A 14,781-nucleotide genomic window follows, 5' to 3' on the forward strand; every position below is an offset into this window, starting at 1 on the left:
GCAAAAATGACTCTGGCTTTGCAGTGACTTTTTGTGAAGGGTTATTGAAAATGTATTGAGAACTTTGTCATTTTCCTTTTTTTTTTCAATAGTCAAAAAGGTGTACCAGAACTAGTTCTAAAAGATCAGAAGGACATTGCTTTAGAAATAACAGTGACGAACAGCCCTTCCAACCCAAAGAATCCCACCAAAGATGGTGATGACGCTCATGAAGCTAAACTCATCGCCACGTTTCCGGACACCTTGACTTATTCTGCATATAGAGAACTGAGGGCTTTCCCTGTAAGTATTTCTGGAGACCATGTTGGACGGAAAAAACATTGTGTGGCAAGTGAATGTGTTGTGATCTGGTATGTTCTTCTGTTACAGGAGAAACAGTTGACTTGTGTCGCAAACCAGAACGGCTCACAAGCAGACTGCGAGCTTGGGAATCCTTTTAAAAGAAATTCCAGTGTAGGTGATGCCTTTACGTACTGTATTTTAATGTTTTAAATAACATTACAGTGTCGATATGCTCAGTCTGTGTTAACAGCTATTTCTGTTTTTTAGGTTACCTTTTATTTAATTTTAAGTACAACTGAGATCACCTTTGACACCACAGATCTGGATGTTAATCTGAAGTTGGAAACGTAAGAGTTCTTTCAACCTTCCATTCAGAATTATTTCATGAAAACACAGCCAGTCAATGAATTGGCCTTTATCTAAATCATAAAAGAAGTGTAATTTAATGAGAAAACTGACTGTTAGACTAAAACCCTATTGTTTCCTTTTCATTTTCAGAACAAGCAATCAAGATAATTTGGCTTCAATTACAGCTACAGCAAGAGTGGTTATTGAACTGCTTTTATCGGTCTCCGGGTAAGTGTTTGTGTTGAGCACAACAAATCAGTGTTTGAAAGAACCATTTACAATCCTCACTAAAACTGGTGTTTTTTAATTTAACAGAGTTGCTAAACCTTCCCAGGTGTATTTTGGAGGTACAGTCATTGGTGAGCAAGCTATGAAATCTGAAGAGGAAGTGGGAAGTTTAATTGAGTATGAGTTCAGGGTAAGTGGCTGCAGTTGGCCCTTCTGTTCTATGTACTGAAAGCTAACATGTGCTGTATATGGTCTTGAGTATGTAATTTTAATAAATAATAATAAATAAACATGATAAAGTGAGTTTGCCAACTTTTAAACACCATACTGGCTTAGTGTAAAAGTCATGTTTTCCAGAATGGAGAACCACAACTGTCATTCAACATAAGATTCTGTTCAGAATCCAGTTCAGTTTGGTCCTAGAGAGTTTTAATGTACATGTGGTGTAGAGAGAAAGGAAGAATCGATTTTTTTCCCCTCCAGAGTCTGTCTATAAAACAAAAATCTCAAAGGTAATTTCTATCTGGCTTTAGAATGTGTTATGATTTATTTCTTTCGCTATTATAAGGTCATCTCTCTTATTGCTTGTGGTTAACGTTCACGACCTTTCCCGAGCCCAGTTTTGTGATGGTGAATGTGGGTTTGGCATATGCCAGTAAGGAAGACTAGTGGTTGCTCTGACCCATTTCAAAGTAGGCAATCACAGTGGCTCTTAGTCCAGCTGAATGAACATAATCTCATGGTACGGAGGTAGTTCCTAAGTCATAGGCAGGTTTAGGTCTGTGTGGTTCCAATCATGTTCCTGGAAACACAGTGACCGTTGTGGAGGTGAAAGTCTGAAATAGCAAGAATGGGCCCACCGGTGACTGCAACAGGGTGAAGAGGCAGAATTCTCCTCGGAAAGCATCTCTTAGCTCTGCAGACGTGCATGGGACAGGTAGTGGGTGGTGGTCATGGCACCTGGGCAGATGTGGCTGAAGAGAAGTCTGTGGGTTCCAGAGCAGTCCTCCACACAAACTCTTTCGATTTCTGCTGCAGGGAGTTGCTCCCTGCCCGCCCCCAGCTTGGACTCGTGGGTTCCTGGCTGCCAGAAGGGTCCTACTCCGGGTCTCTCAGTTGTTATCCCAAGCCTCCCCTGCATAGTAAGGACGGGGGCAGCTTCATTTTTACAGCAGGTGGGGCTTCCCAGAAGCAGGTTGTGGGCGCACTGCCACCACACAGGCTTTGTCATCTGCCAGGCAGTGTGGTTACAGAGTGATACACAGATACACATGTGACTTTTTCCTGGGTCTGTTGAGAGCCTGGCATATCTACACTGCAGACTCTGTTACAACAAAAGTTATTCCTGGATTGAATGGACAATTATTTCTCTTTGATCTCTTTTTTCTTTCTGTTTTTATTGACAGGAATCTTTAAGCACAAATCTCTATTTTGAATGCCCTATCCATACTCCATTTTTGGAAACTGTGCCTTTATTGTAGTACTATGCCAGATATTTTGGCTTTTTTCTCTTGGCAGTAGGAACTGCTTACTTAATTTTATGTTGAGGGAATTACACTGAGATAATACGTATTATTTTCTAACAGGTGATTAACTTGGGCAAACCTCTTAAAAACCTCGGCACAGCAACCTTGAATATCCAGTGGCCAAAAGAAATTAGCAATGGCAAATGGTTGCTTTATTTGGTGAAAGTAGAATCCAAAGGATTGGAAAAGATAGCTTGTCAGCCACAAAAAGAAATAAACTTCCTGAAACTAAAGGTAGGTTGGTGGATTTTACACTTAAATTATTTCTGCGCCTTTGGTAATGGGAGATGGGTGAAGATTAATTGTCAATCATGTGAATTTGGCATTATTTGGGAGGGAGTGCTCAAGAGGTTTGTACAGTAGTGCCAAAAAATTACCTTAGGTGGAACTATTTTGGATATAATTCTTTTCAGGAGGCTCACAGCTCAAGAAAGAAACGAGAAATTGCTGAAAGACAGACAGACGATGGTAGAAAATTTTCTTTATTTGCCGAAAGAAAATACCAGACCCTTGTAAGTATTTTTCAAGAGCTGTGAGCGTTTGACAGGAGGTGGCAGGAAGGCCTTCCCCAGACCACTGCGCTGTAATTCCTGCTCTTCCTTTCCCCCCCAGAACTGCAGCGTGAACGTGAACTGTGTGAACATCGGGTGCCCGCTCCGAGGGCTGGATAGCAAGGCCTCCGTGGTTCTGCGCTCGAGGCTCTGGAACAGCACGTTTCTGGAGGTGGGCTCCGCTGCTGGGCTGGGCCCCTCAAGTTGTCTGCCACCTCCCAGGACATTTCCCTCGTCACTAATGCTTTCACTCACTTTGTCTCTGACAGGAGTACTCCAAGATGAACTACCTGGACATTCTCGTGCGGGCTTCCATTGATGTAACTGCTGCCACCGAGAATATTAAGCTGCCCAATGCAGGCACTCAGGTGAGGGGTCCCCGGGCTTCATTCAGCTCAGAGCAGATCTCTCTCCTCCACCCCGTGCCCGTGGCCTGAGGATGTGCTGCTCTGGAACTCACTTCCCTCACGGCACTGTCATCCCCTTTAAGGAGAAAGCAGATGGTGTCTTAAGGTGCCGCCCACCCCAAGCAGTGTTTCAATAGAATCATTGCAGAAAGAATTCCCGGGTCATCTCAATCTGTGGTGCATGGGGTAGATTTGAGAGCTCTTGGCTCAAGGAGAGAATGGGTGCACCTCCCAAGTCTATAAAGACCCCACGTCTTGTACCGCCCCTGGTGCTTGTCACCGTTGTCGGCGTGCCCCCAGTGACGGTAGCCTCACTGCATTATGGGGTAGCTCGTGGCATGTATGGCCAGCAGCAGTTACTAGAAACGATCTCTATATAGGAATCCAGAGTTGAATCTTATAAAATCAGTCTCTGGTTATAGCCCCCTGGAACAAGTCCAAAATAAGCCACGTAGCAGCCTTTGAAATAATTGAAGGAAACTGTCATGCCTCCTCGGACAGGTCTCTTCAGAGCTAAGCACCCAGCTCTTCAGTTTTCCGTCCTGCCTGGTGCAGCTGAACTGGTTCCAGGTCTCTGCCCTTCCTGGGCCGGCCCCAGGCAGGGCTGAGCGGATATGTGGTCTGCCTCCTTCAGCTTACCCTAACCTGCCTCCCAGTGTCTCAGACCCAAGCTTCTGTTAGTTCAGCCGAAAATTTGGTTTTTAAATGGTTGCTGAGGATTGTTTGCATTTCTAGCAGCTACCGTTTTTACGTTTGTGTTCTGCTGAAACTTCCAGGTGTTTTCATCAGAATGTGCTGTCAAGCTGCATTTCCCATATCCCACCCTTGAGCAAATTTAAAAAATCTAAATGCATGCCTTTAAGTGTATCCTCGCATTTTATGTGATTTACTTTTGGTCCGTTGTTTGGGTTTACAACATCATTTTGAGTCTCGGTCATTTGCTCTCTGTTAACTTTCTATCCCTGCAAGCTTTATCTTTTTTAAAACCAAGAAGCATGCCTACTGTGTCTTCCTCCAGGTAATTAAGAAAACTATTGAACAAGACTAGGAGCTTGTGTACCACTAGTCAGAGGTTCCTTGTGGGGGTCTGGCACTCACAGGGGCTTTGTATCAAGCTCTCAAAGTAAATGCCTGCAGGTTACAGTTGGGAATGTTTTGCAAAAGAGAATGAATGGAGAAGGAAAGATTGTGAATTACTGTCCTGAAGCTGATCTACTGATGTACTTATGACAGTGTCCTGGCTTCAGTCCTTTCACCAGCTGAAAATCCAGTGAGTCTCCCTGATCACCTTGGTTTCTGGGATATAGTGGCCCTTAGCTGTTAAAATTTATCATCCAAACCAGGACACGTTTATCTGGGCAGGATGCTGGGGCACCTGGTGCAAGCCAGGACTGTCCCAGGCTCACCAGGACGTACCCTCACCCTGGCCTTATATCATCTTTGCAGGTTACTCCAGCCCACCTTTCTACCTCTTATTAATAAGGCATCATAAGGACTGTCAACTAAACTACACCTTCCCTGAGAATCCTTTAACTCCCTCTCTGACTGAAGGCAGTTGCTATAACTTTCTGTGACTTCTAATCAGCAACCCTGAGAATCACTGAGTTTTTAGAGTTGCAAAGAGAAAGAACACTTTAGGGGGAAGGGACTAACATTAATAAAACGTTAATTAAATGTCTACCATCTACTAGATGCTTTACCGATATGCTGTCATTTAGATTGCAGAAGAATGCCAAGGTAGACATTGTACCCACTTTACAAAAAAGGAAGCAGGCACAGAGAGGGGATGTCATTTGGGGTCCTGGATTGAAATCTGTACCTGTCTGACTTCAGGGCTCCTGTTCTTTGACTCTGTGACACTTGCTCCCCATTAAGTCCCCAAATCTCAAGTTTAGATGAGAAAACTTGAGTCCAAGGAAGGTTGTCTCTCCCTCAGGGTCACAGGACCAGCATGTGGAGTTAAGACCAGACCTCGGGCTCAAAGCTCCTCATCAGGTGCTCTTGTTTTCTCAAAGATAATGGAACTAAGTCCCCTCGTATCCATTCTAATGGCTGGGTCACAAATGCAGATGAGGTTCTCCTGGGCATTTCATGTTCTTCGGGCTTGAGAGCCCATGCCTACCAACGGGAATTGGAATCTTTGCTGTAATCCTACTTGATTTGTTTAATAATTGGTAGATTTGAAAACGGGTTATTAGTCTCATGTCTAGAACCCATTTCTTTTGAAAACCGAGTCTTTTTTTTCATCTCTAGTCTTCTGTTACCTCTTCTATTTACTGATTTCTGAGATACAATAGTAGCTCAGATATCATATCTACACGTTTCTTTAGATTTTAAGGTGCAGTTTTGGGAGGCCTAAAGATTCAAGCTTAATTCAAGTGTCAGGTTGCCTTCATTTTTTATTCCCTCACTTACTGAGGGTTTCAGTCTCATTTATATCTTGGTTCCTCTCTCTTTTCCAGTGTCTAGATCGTTTTTCTTTGGAGATAGAAGCAAAGGAGGTTGAGTAATTCAGTCTTGTCTTTTGGTGTTAATATTGAAACATCTTCCCATTGCTTTTACTCTAATCCTGGCTTTAAAAAGATGAAAAAAAAAACACCTTTGTTTCCTTATAACCCAACTAATTTCAAGAGTTTTGTGTTCATTTCTTAATAAAACACTTTCAAGATATTGTTACAACAAAGTCAGAGAGAGCTGGTCACCTAACTGAAACAGCTAAGATGGTTACTAAAATTTTAGTATCAGTTAAATTGATCCAATTAACAATCCAGTTAGCCATGGACACACTGTGTGCCTTCCCTGCAAAAATGCTAGAGAAGCAAAGTTGAACAAGATAGTGTCAATTGAGAAGAATTTCATGGTCTAGGAGATCGCGAACCGGGAGAGAATTGTTGAAGTAAGCCAGGGAAGAAGGAGATTACTTATGGGTTGTACTTATATACCCCCATTTCATTCCTAAGGAAGTAGGAAGAGAGTGTCTAAGCTTCCTGGCTGCCAAAGATGAGAAAGAACGTGATAGGTGAAAGTAGGCACATCATTTTTCAGGGGGAGGAGCTTTTCTTTTTTTGGTTCTAAATTCAGAGAAGAACTTGAGATATGGATCCTTTTATAAGATGGATTTCTGATATGAAGAACACTCACTAAGGGGATGGTGTCTTTAATAGGGAGTTTTGTAAAAGATAGGAAAATCCCTTCATCGGGTGGTTTCTTACACTGATGTTCCGTAAGAGCGTAGGATATTACATTACAGAGTGATTTAGGGAAACAGTTTGGCTGGGGGCAAGCTAATGTGGTCTCAGCACTGCTCACTGGTGATGGAATTTAATGCATCAGCAGAGTTAAGCCCTTCTTCCCCTTACGGGCACATGATGGATGAGGTTCACATGCACAGGTCATCCCTATGGAAATGCCTAGATTTTAATGAAACCAAAAAAATTTTTTTTGTTTTTGGAGTTGGAGTAATTTCTGCTGGCCTGAACCTGTCATTGTCCATCAGTAACAGTTGCTGTGACAAAATGAGACAAGGCTTCCCGAGCTCTGGGAGTCGCAGCTCACAGTTGGTCTCCCCTCACCCGATTCTAAGGCCAGCTCCACAACAACCCCCATTCTCAGTCCCAGCTGAAGAATGACTGTCTCTCTCTCTCTCTCACACACACACACACACACACACACACACACACACACACACAATTTGACAATTTAAGGAAACAAACAATAAAATCTTGCTGACTGGCCTCTCTCGCCTTCCTGGACCGCACTGTGGCCTTGCACACACTGGGTTTGCAGAGCACATCTGGCCTTTAAATGTGTGGCCCAGCCCCTAGCATCAGTCCTCAGTCTTTGATGCACAGTGAGTTGTTTTAGTTTTTAAAAGCCTGCAAGATCTGGTTTGAATGGTAGCCAGACCTGAGGCTTAGAGCTCTCAGCTGGATTCCCCCTACACACCACCCCAGCCCCAACCCGCAAAACAAACTACCTTGTTCAGCCCTTACGCTGTTGGATTGCAGCCTTTTATGGGCATGGTTTCCCCCTATGATCAGCCATTTAAGAGGCTCTGGTATGCGGTGTGACTATAAGACTGCTTGCCCTTGCCATGGACCAGTTTCCACTCTCCACTTCACGCTTTCATCAGAGCTTATTCTTAAACATGAGGATGGCCCTTCCAAGTCATCACCTTGCCCCAGGGACACACTGTGTGGCTTCCCTATGCTACATACTAGGGAAGCAAATTTAAATGAGATAAAGCATAGGCTAATTGAAATAATCTTTTTATTTTAGAATAGTCTGGCTTAGCAGTCACATCAACTATATTACTTCTTCACCGGTCTCTCACCATTCTTTCTTCCCTACTTCGTGGGTACCCCTCTGCTTGAACCAGTAATCTCAAGAAAGGGTTGTTTTAGCTTAAAGCTAGGACACCTGTTGTGGGAAGGGAGGCAACAGAAGTGAGCCATGAGGCCCTCCCTGGGGCTGGGAGCTTGAGTGAAACCTCATTGAGAGCATAACAGGAAACGTAGTAGCTGAGAAAGATGTTTATGCTAAAAACTCTAAAAGTGAATTTTTTCCTATTAAATGTTTAAAGGAAAGCAGTTCTTGCTTTTAAGTATATTCTATAAGCCAAAGGAGGTTGAGAAGCTGTTTTCTAGGATAAGTAAGAAGGGAAGTACTTTAAGAGATTTTTAAAGAAAGAGTTCTAGTATAGTAGTATTGAATCACAGTGTAGACATAGAAGCATTTTTAGGCAGCATCCAGAATTCAATATTAATTTAGAATACGTGAATAGAAACATTTCTCAGAAATTAAATTGTTCCATCTAAGTTTTCTTTACCCTTCACTTTATATTCTCTAAATTCAAAAATATCAGAAACTTCAAACTGGTAGATCTCTTATCAGTATAGTTTACAAAATCATATTTGTAGCTTTCACCAGGTCTTTTCATGTGCTTTGAAAAATCATCTCCTGGGGAAAAAAAGTCTCCTGGCGCTACAAAAATCCACTTGAATTCTAAACCCATGTAACCAAGTTGTAGCAAATTGCCATAAGCAACTTTTTAGATTTCTAAATAAACACTATTTCTATTTAATTGGTATTTGCCAGCTATCAAATGTTTAGAACTTAAGCTTCTCATCAGCTGCCGCTTAAAGCTCTAAGCTGCCTCTGAATGAATCCAGAGTCTAGTTTGTCCATACACATTGTTGTAGAAAATGCCACCAAGCCATTTCAGGAAATTTTATTCTTGATGAGGATCTTTAGTTTGCTATCCTGTTTCTGAACTCAGGTTTGGCTTCTTGTCGCTCAAGAATCCAGTTGTGAGACAGCAGTGTTAGGTAAAAGAAAAGATAGCTTTGTTGAGGAAGCTGGCAGTCCTGGGGAGAAGGTGGACTCGTATCCCAAAGAACCAACTCCCCAGGTTTTGCTCAGAGATTATGTAGGGAAAAGAGGAGGGGCTACGTGCTGGAGAGGAGGTAATCTTCTACGTTCAGAGATGACCATCTCAGTCCTGTGGTTCCAAGTAGCTGTCAGCTGGGGGCGCCCTGTAGGGTCCTGCTCAGTTTCAACCCTAAGGAAGAATTAGAATGGTATCCATCTAATGCCTCTAATACCATCTAATAGCTCCATCCCTATTTTTATATTTCATAATGTCTTTAAAGTCTGAGGGAGGAATGTAGGCTTATTGTGCATAAACAGACCCTTTTGTTGCCATCGTTGGATGCTTAATTAAGAGAGGTGACCATTCTCAAAAAGATACCAGGTTATATAGATGTAACAAGATTGGGGTTGTGTCCCTATTGATAATTGTTGAAACTTGGTGATGAATAAAATGATGGTTCCATTATACAATTTTCTCTACTTTTGTTGATTACAAAAATTTTAAAAACATAAGTTAGCAAAGAAATAATTACTTTGTCAAAACACAATCCAGGACTTCCCTGGTGGAGCAGTGGTTAAGAATCCGCCTGCAAATGCAGGGGACACGGGTTCGAGCCCTGGTCTGGGAAGATCCCACATGCCACGGAGCAGCTAAGCCCGTGCACCACAACTGCTGAGCCTGCGCTCTAGAGCCACAAGCCACAACTACTGAGCCCATGAGCCACAACTACTGAAGCCCACATGCCTAGAGCCTGTGCTCTGCAACAAGAGAAGCCACCACAATGAGAAGCCCGTGCACCGAAACGAAGAGGAGCCCCCGCTCGATGCAACTAGAGAAAGTCCACACGCAGCAACGAAGACCCAATGCAGCCAAAAATATAAATAAATAAATAAATTTATTAAAAAAACCCCACCACAATCCAGCATTTTCCAGGTTCTGGGAAAAGATCTCCAAGAAATGTCTCTTAAAGCAGTATTCCGTTACTAAAGGAAAGGATCTCACATCAAAAAGACATCTCATCCGTCCATAGGCTACATTGACCAAAATGTGTCTGGAAGCAGAATTAGTAATATAAACTCATGGTTTAATTCTCACCTCAGTTTATAATAATATTGCTTTCTTTTATGCCCCATAGGTTCGTGTGACTGTGTTTCCCTCAAAGACTGTAGCTCAATATTCAGGAGTACCTTGGTGGATCATCCTAGTGGCTATTCTTGCTGGGATTTTGATGCTTGCTCTATTAGTATTTTTACTATGGAAGGTAAGTCATATCTGGCACTTGAGTTTTGTGATACAAACTTTATTTCAGGTTTTTTAAAAAGTAAATTAACACTGATAGTATATACATTTTTTTCATTGCTTCCTTTTCCCAACATTTTACTATGAAACTTTTCCAACACACAGCAAACTTGAGAATTATACAATAAACATCTGAATATCTGTCTAACATTTTGTATTAAAGGTATATAGTATTTGTACATTATAAGGAGTTTCTTAAGTGTGTAAATTTTGGTGTTTTTCACATATAATTTAGCACATTTGGCAAATAACAATTAAAAAAATTTTACCACTATGACCTTTTCTTCATCTAAGATCAAATTCTGAATCTAAGCCAAATTGTTGGGTATCACATTAATCAGAATCTGTATCCCGGTTAACTTCAACTTTTGTAAAGAAACATTCATGGCAGCAGTTGGAGCTTGTTACAGTTGCAGCTAGATTAGGAATAGGAAAGCATGAAATTAATGAATCCCAAAGTAGTTATCATAGCCTATATCAAACATAAGGAAGATCTGTGTTTAATATGGTGTTCTTCATTAGAATTTGGTCCTGCAAATATAATGTAGTATCTTCCGCCTGCTTTCTACCAGTAAATAGTCTACATTACAAAAAATGTATGAGATGTTGCATACTTTTGTTGCCAGAGATTATACAATTGGATTATTCTCAGTGAGTAATGGAGGTTCACAGACCTTTATCAACCTTTGTCAACAATCACAACTTGTAAAAAACTCAGTTTGTAATGACTTATTCGGCAGCACAACTTGACATGATGTGAAGAGAGGCTCTTTATGGTCTTTATCCTTTACTCATTAGTCTCACTGCAGAAATACTAATGTTTTGATTACTGTGACATTATGTATGCAGTGTATTACTTTTCTAAAATGCCAAAAATTCTGGGTTTCCAAACACGTCTGGTCTAGAGGTTAACGGATTATGAAACCTGACCGACAATGTCTAGTATCAAACTATCCTTATCTTTTCCTTGGATCCAAGAGTATAATGGACAAGGGCTCAGGATATTCTCACTTTCAAATATTGAGCATCTCTTTTTCACTTTATTTTTCCAAGTAACTTCCTCTTGCCAAGATAATTTTCTGAGATAATTTGCCTGTGTCCTCCAGTTGTGTGATTGAAGCTTGGTATCTGCTTATGCCAAGAGCCATCCTCCCATGGGATGTTAGCCAGTCCTACCTCTGATGTTTACTTCAGGTAGTAGGTTTGTCTGATGAGCACAGCCAGCCAATATAGGAGATGCTCTGGAAATTATTTTGATATCAAAAACTGAATGCAAGGTTTGATATTTGAGGATGGCCTTCTGCTGCTCTCCAGAAGAGGTCACAAGAACAATCTTTTTCAGAACAGATCTTATTGGCAGTCTCTAATGAGGGTAAGTTGAGAGTTAAGAAACCCAAGCTATATAACCTTGGACAAATCATTTCACCTCCCTGGGGCACTGGTTTGCCTTAGCTGCTTAGTAAGTGGGTTGGACTAGATGATCTCTCTCTCTTTTTTTTTTTTTATGTTCTAAAGTATCCGGACTCACAAGTGAACTCTAAAGTAATCAGACAACTTCTACAACCCCCCCATGAAAATCATTTTTATTACTTTATGCTTTTCTTTCTGAAACTGAACTGTTTGCTTTTATGTGCTAAAATAATAGACTTTGAGGACCAGAGAGGACTCTGGTTCAGTGGCCTTTAAATTGGGTTTTGCACATCCACGTAGGTGCCAAGACAAAGCTATGCAGGTGGGGCTAGGGGCAGTATCCCCACTTCAACCAGAGCCGTGGTGACTTTATCTGCTTTGAACATAGGGATTCTGTATAGGGTTTTGTTTGAGGGTATAAGAGAAAAGTCCTCCAGCCTGGTCCAGTCACCTTCATTTTGTAAACAAAGATGCTCACGCCCATGGATATTAAGAATGTTGCCAAGTTAGAGGCATAACAAGGACTCTTGGTTCGTGGTTCATTCCTTTTCCCACCATATTTACTAGCACGTGTTACTGAAAGTTGGCTGGGTGTGCTCACTGTATAATAAATTAAATGTCAGAAATAAATATCCAGATAAATAGCCTAGATCAACAGCCTGGATCAACGCTGTGCAGTAAAACTTTCTGTAATAATGGAGATGTTCTGAAGCTGCACTGTCCATTATGGTAATCGCTAGTCACATGTGGCTGTTGAGCACTTGGAATATGGCTAGTGCAATGGAGGTATTGACTTTTAAATTTAATTTAAATTTGAATAGCCTCACGTGGTTAGTAGCTACCACATTGTACAAAGCAGATCAAGATTTGTACTTCATGAGTTGCCAGGCTAGGCTGCAGAATTTTCCAGGAGGGCAGAAATTCTTCAATCAAGTTATATATCAAAGGGCAGTTCCATGGCCTTATGAACTAGATAAAAGTAAGTAGAAAAAGTTCTCCACGGTTGAATGAGGAAATTATAGTAGAAAGTGGAATTATACCTTTATACTCATTTAGAGTGACCTAACCTGAGGAGCACAGGTTCCTACCACTTAAGTGTTAACATGGTGGTTAAGAATTTGGGAAAATGACAGCTGTCGTTGTTTCATGACAGTGTATTTGAATTTATATTGTGATTTACCCCCACCAAGGCCCCAAGCAAATGGCATTTATTCCATAAAATTCACTGTGAAGGGCAGAAAAATATTCACAGAATCTATTTTATTTGGATTTGTGCTAAGCCTTAGAGAATTTATTCTTTAAACTTTGAATCAGTAAACTGTAGATGTCAATCTTTTGCCTATTTTTAGACTCCGTATTCCCTGCAAGAAGAAACCACCCAAAGCTGTAATCAGATGTGTATATATTTTCCCTTTTAGGATGATTTTGGTCCTTAGGATTTGTTACAAATAGAAAAATCAATCAGCTAATGTCATCCATATAAATATTTGACCAGAGACCCATGATAGTAGAGTTGGGTTAATTGCTGTCACCATGTAGTATAGCGCTGGTCCCTTTTGGTTGATCCATAGTGGTCTCTTTGTAAAACAAGCTGTAAGTAGAAAACAGGTTAAAATCTGAGATTTTCTTTTGTTTAGCTTTTATACATAAAACTGTAACACTGACTAAATACCTTGCTTCCTTGTAGTGTGGTTTCTTCAAGAGAAATAAGAAAGATCATTATGATGCCACATATCACAAGGCTGAGATCCATGCTCAGCCGTCTGATAAAGAGAGGCTTACTTCTGATGCATAGTATTGATCTGCTTCTGTAATTGGTAATTGATCAATGTTTTTTAATTGCTAGCTGTGGGACCTGCTATGGTTGTGGTGGCTAACTTTAAAAGCAACAGCTTGCTGTGTGTGTCCCATTAACAGATGTTTCCAAATGTCCACACTGGCTTGCCTTGCTTGGATTTATTTCATTTATTTCACTTGAAAGTTTACAGTTTTTTAAAAAATGCACAAAGACTCTTTCATTGCAGGTGAGTAATTTTGTGTTGTTGTTGTTATTAAACATTACCCACAGCAATGAAGAAAACGGCAATCTATGTACACACAAAAGGAGGCGTTAGACCTCCACAGTAGCCCAGTTTGCCATGTGTTGTTAATCCAGTATGTAGCATCTCACTTGGAATTTCAAAGATGCATAAGAAATCATCCCAGATTTCTTGTCCATTTTGGAATTTCCCACAGATAGAAGCTTGTGTTGACTGCCTCATTAACCTATTGCATGTTGGAAACATTGTGTTTCTCTTGAAGAGAAGCCTTTCTCACTGTCATCTTTTTGATCTCCTTGCTATGAAGTGATGGGGGAAGGCTTGGAATGCTTTTATTGTTGCTCAGAAATTGTTTTATGCTAGCTAAGCATGCAACTTCCTTTCCCTGCATATCTACTATGGGTCAAAGACCATTGCAACGAACTCTTAACTATTGGCGTGATGGACATTATGGTTAACTTCAGAAGATGATTCTTTGCCAACATGGCCTTCAATATACAAAATTCTAACATAAAACTGCTCTGGACAGTTTATTTCAGAACGTTGTAATGGAGTTTGACCTTGTTCCTTGTTCCTAGAGATTTTTTTCAACTTTGGGTCTCAGTTGATTTTAAGTTTGTATTTGGCTTCTCTTATTTGTAAATCCATGGAAATGGGAATGGCAGAGATTCCTTTTTCCATTTCTGTGGGCATGAGAGGGTAGAATTACCCCTATAATCCCTTTCCATGGCACTGTCACGATGAATCCCAATTCCATTTCAGTTTTATGTATCACCCTTGATTTCCTCTTTGTTTAAATGGGGCGAGAGCCACATATGTAACAGATAGGTGTTTTGGCTTTTTTGCAGAAAATAGAAAAGGCCTTAGAACAAAACTTCTTGGTCCATTTTTCCCATTGACTCAGTGATAACTTCGTACATAATTTTATTTTGCCCCATGCCATTTTTATAACTTAACATCATTCAAAACAAATGTTCTGTTCCTGTTGATGTCCAATAGTAAACACATTAATCAACCATTCTACGTATCTTCCTCATCCCCCTTTTATCTGCATTTTTAAATTAAAAACACATCTTTTTAAAAAATACATATATATTTTATTCTCTTAAAAAATTCAATCTGATTTTTAAATTTCCAGATATGTTCTCAATAAAAATCTACTTTGGATCAGATTGAATATTTTTTTAAAGATCAATAAAATATATATTCATTAATAATTTAAATGTAAATGTTGTCTTTTCGCCAAAAAAAAAGAAATTAGGGGATGCTCTGAAATTCAGTCAAGTAATAGTTTCCTCAAATTCCTTGCAGTACATAAAT

The 14,781-nt window shown here is 40.5% G+C and overlaps 1 protein-coding gene and 1 long non-coding RNA gene across 3 annotated transcripts in view; one reads left to right on the plus strand and one right to left on the minus strand.

Annotated features, from left to right (window-relative positions):
- ITGA6 (integrin subunit alpha 6) overlaps nucleotides 1–14,781 on the plus strand; it is a 77,412-nt gene that overhangs the window by 59,767 nt on the left and 2,864 nt on the right. The window contains exons 15-25 of one of the 2 annotated variants that reach the window (XM_057550688.1): nucleotides 93–282; nucleotides 370–453; nucleotides 550–629; nucleotides 781–858; nucleotides 946–1,048; nucleotides 2,445–2,618; nucleotides 2,798–2,896; nucleotides 2,997–3,107; nucleotides 3,205–3,303; nucleotides 9,849–9,974; nucleotides 13,110–13,239. In XM_057550688.1, the coding sequence (XP_057406671.1) occupies nucleotides 93–282; nucleotides 370–453; nucleotides 550–629; nucleotides 781–858; nucleotides 946–1,048; nucleotides 2,445–2,618; nucleotides 2,798–2,896; nucleotides 2,997–3,107; nucleotides 3,205–3,303; nucleotides 9,849–9,974; nucleotides 13,110–13,217 (1,252 nt within the window). In that variant the 3' untranslated portion in view covers nucleotides 13,218–13,239. The remainder of the gene's footprint in view (nucleotides 1–92; nucleotides 283–369; nucleotides 454–549; nucleotides 630–780; nucleotides 859–945; nucleotides 1,049–2,444; nucleotides 2,619–2,797; nucleotides 2,897–2,996; nucleotides 3,108–3,204; nucleotides 3,304–9,848; nucleotides 9,975–13,109; nucleotides 13,240–14,781) is intronic. The other variant, XM_057550687.1, reaches the window with a different exon arrangement.
- Nucleotides 1–14,781, minus strand: part of LOC103017456 (uncharacterized) — a 36,992-nt gene that overhangs the window by 5,097 nt on the left and 17,114 nt on the right. The gene's annotated exons all lie outside the window — the stretch shown is intronic.

Source organism: Balaenoptera acutorostrata, chromosome 8 (assembly GCF_949987535.1).
Source record: "Balaenoptera acutorostrata chromosome 8, mBalAcu1.1, whole genome shotgun sequence".
NCBI classification, from domain to species: Eukaryota; Metazoa; Chordata; class Mammalia; order Artiodactyla; family Balaenopteridae; genus Balaenoptera; species Balaenoptera acutorostrata.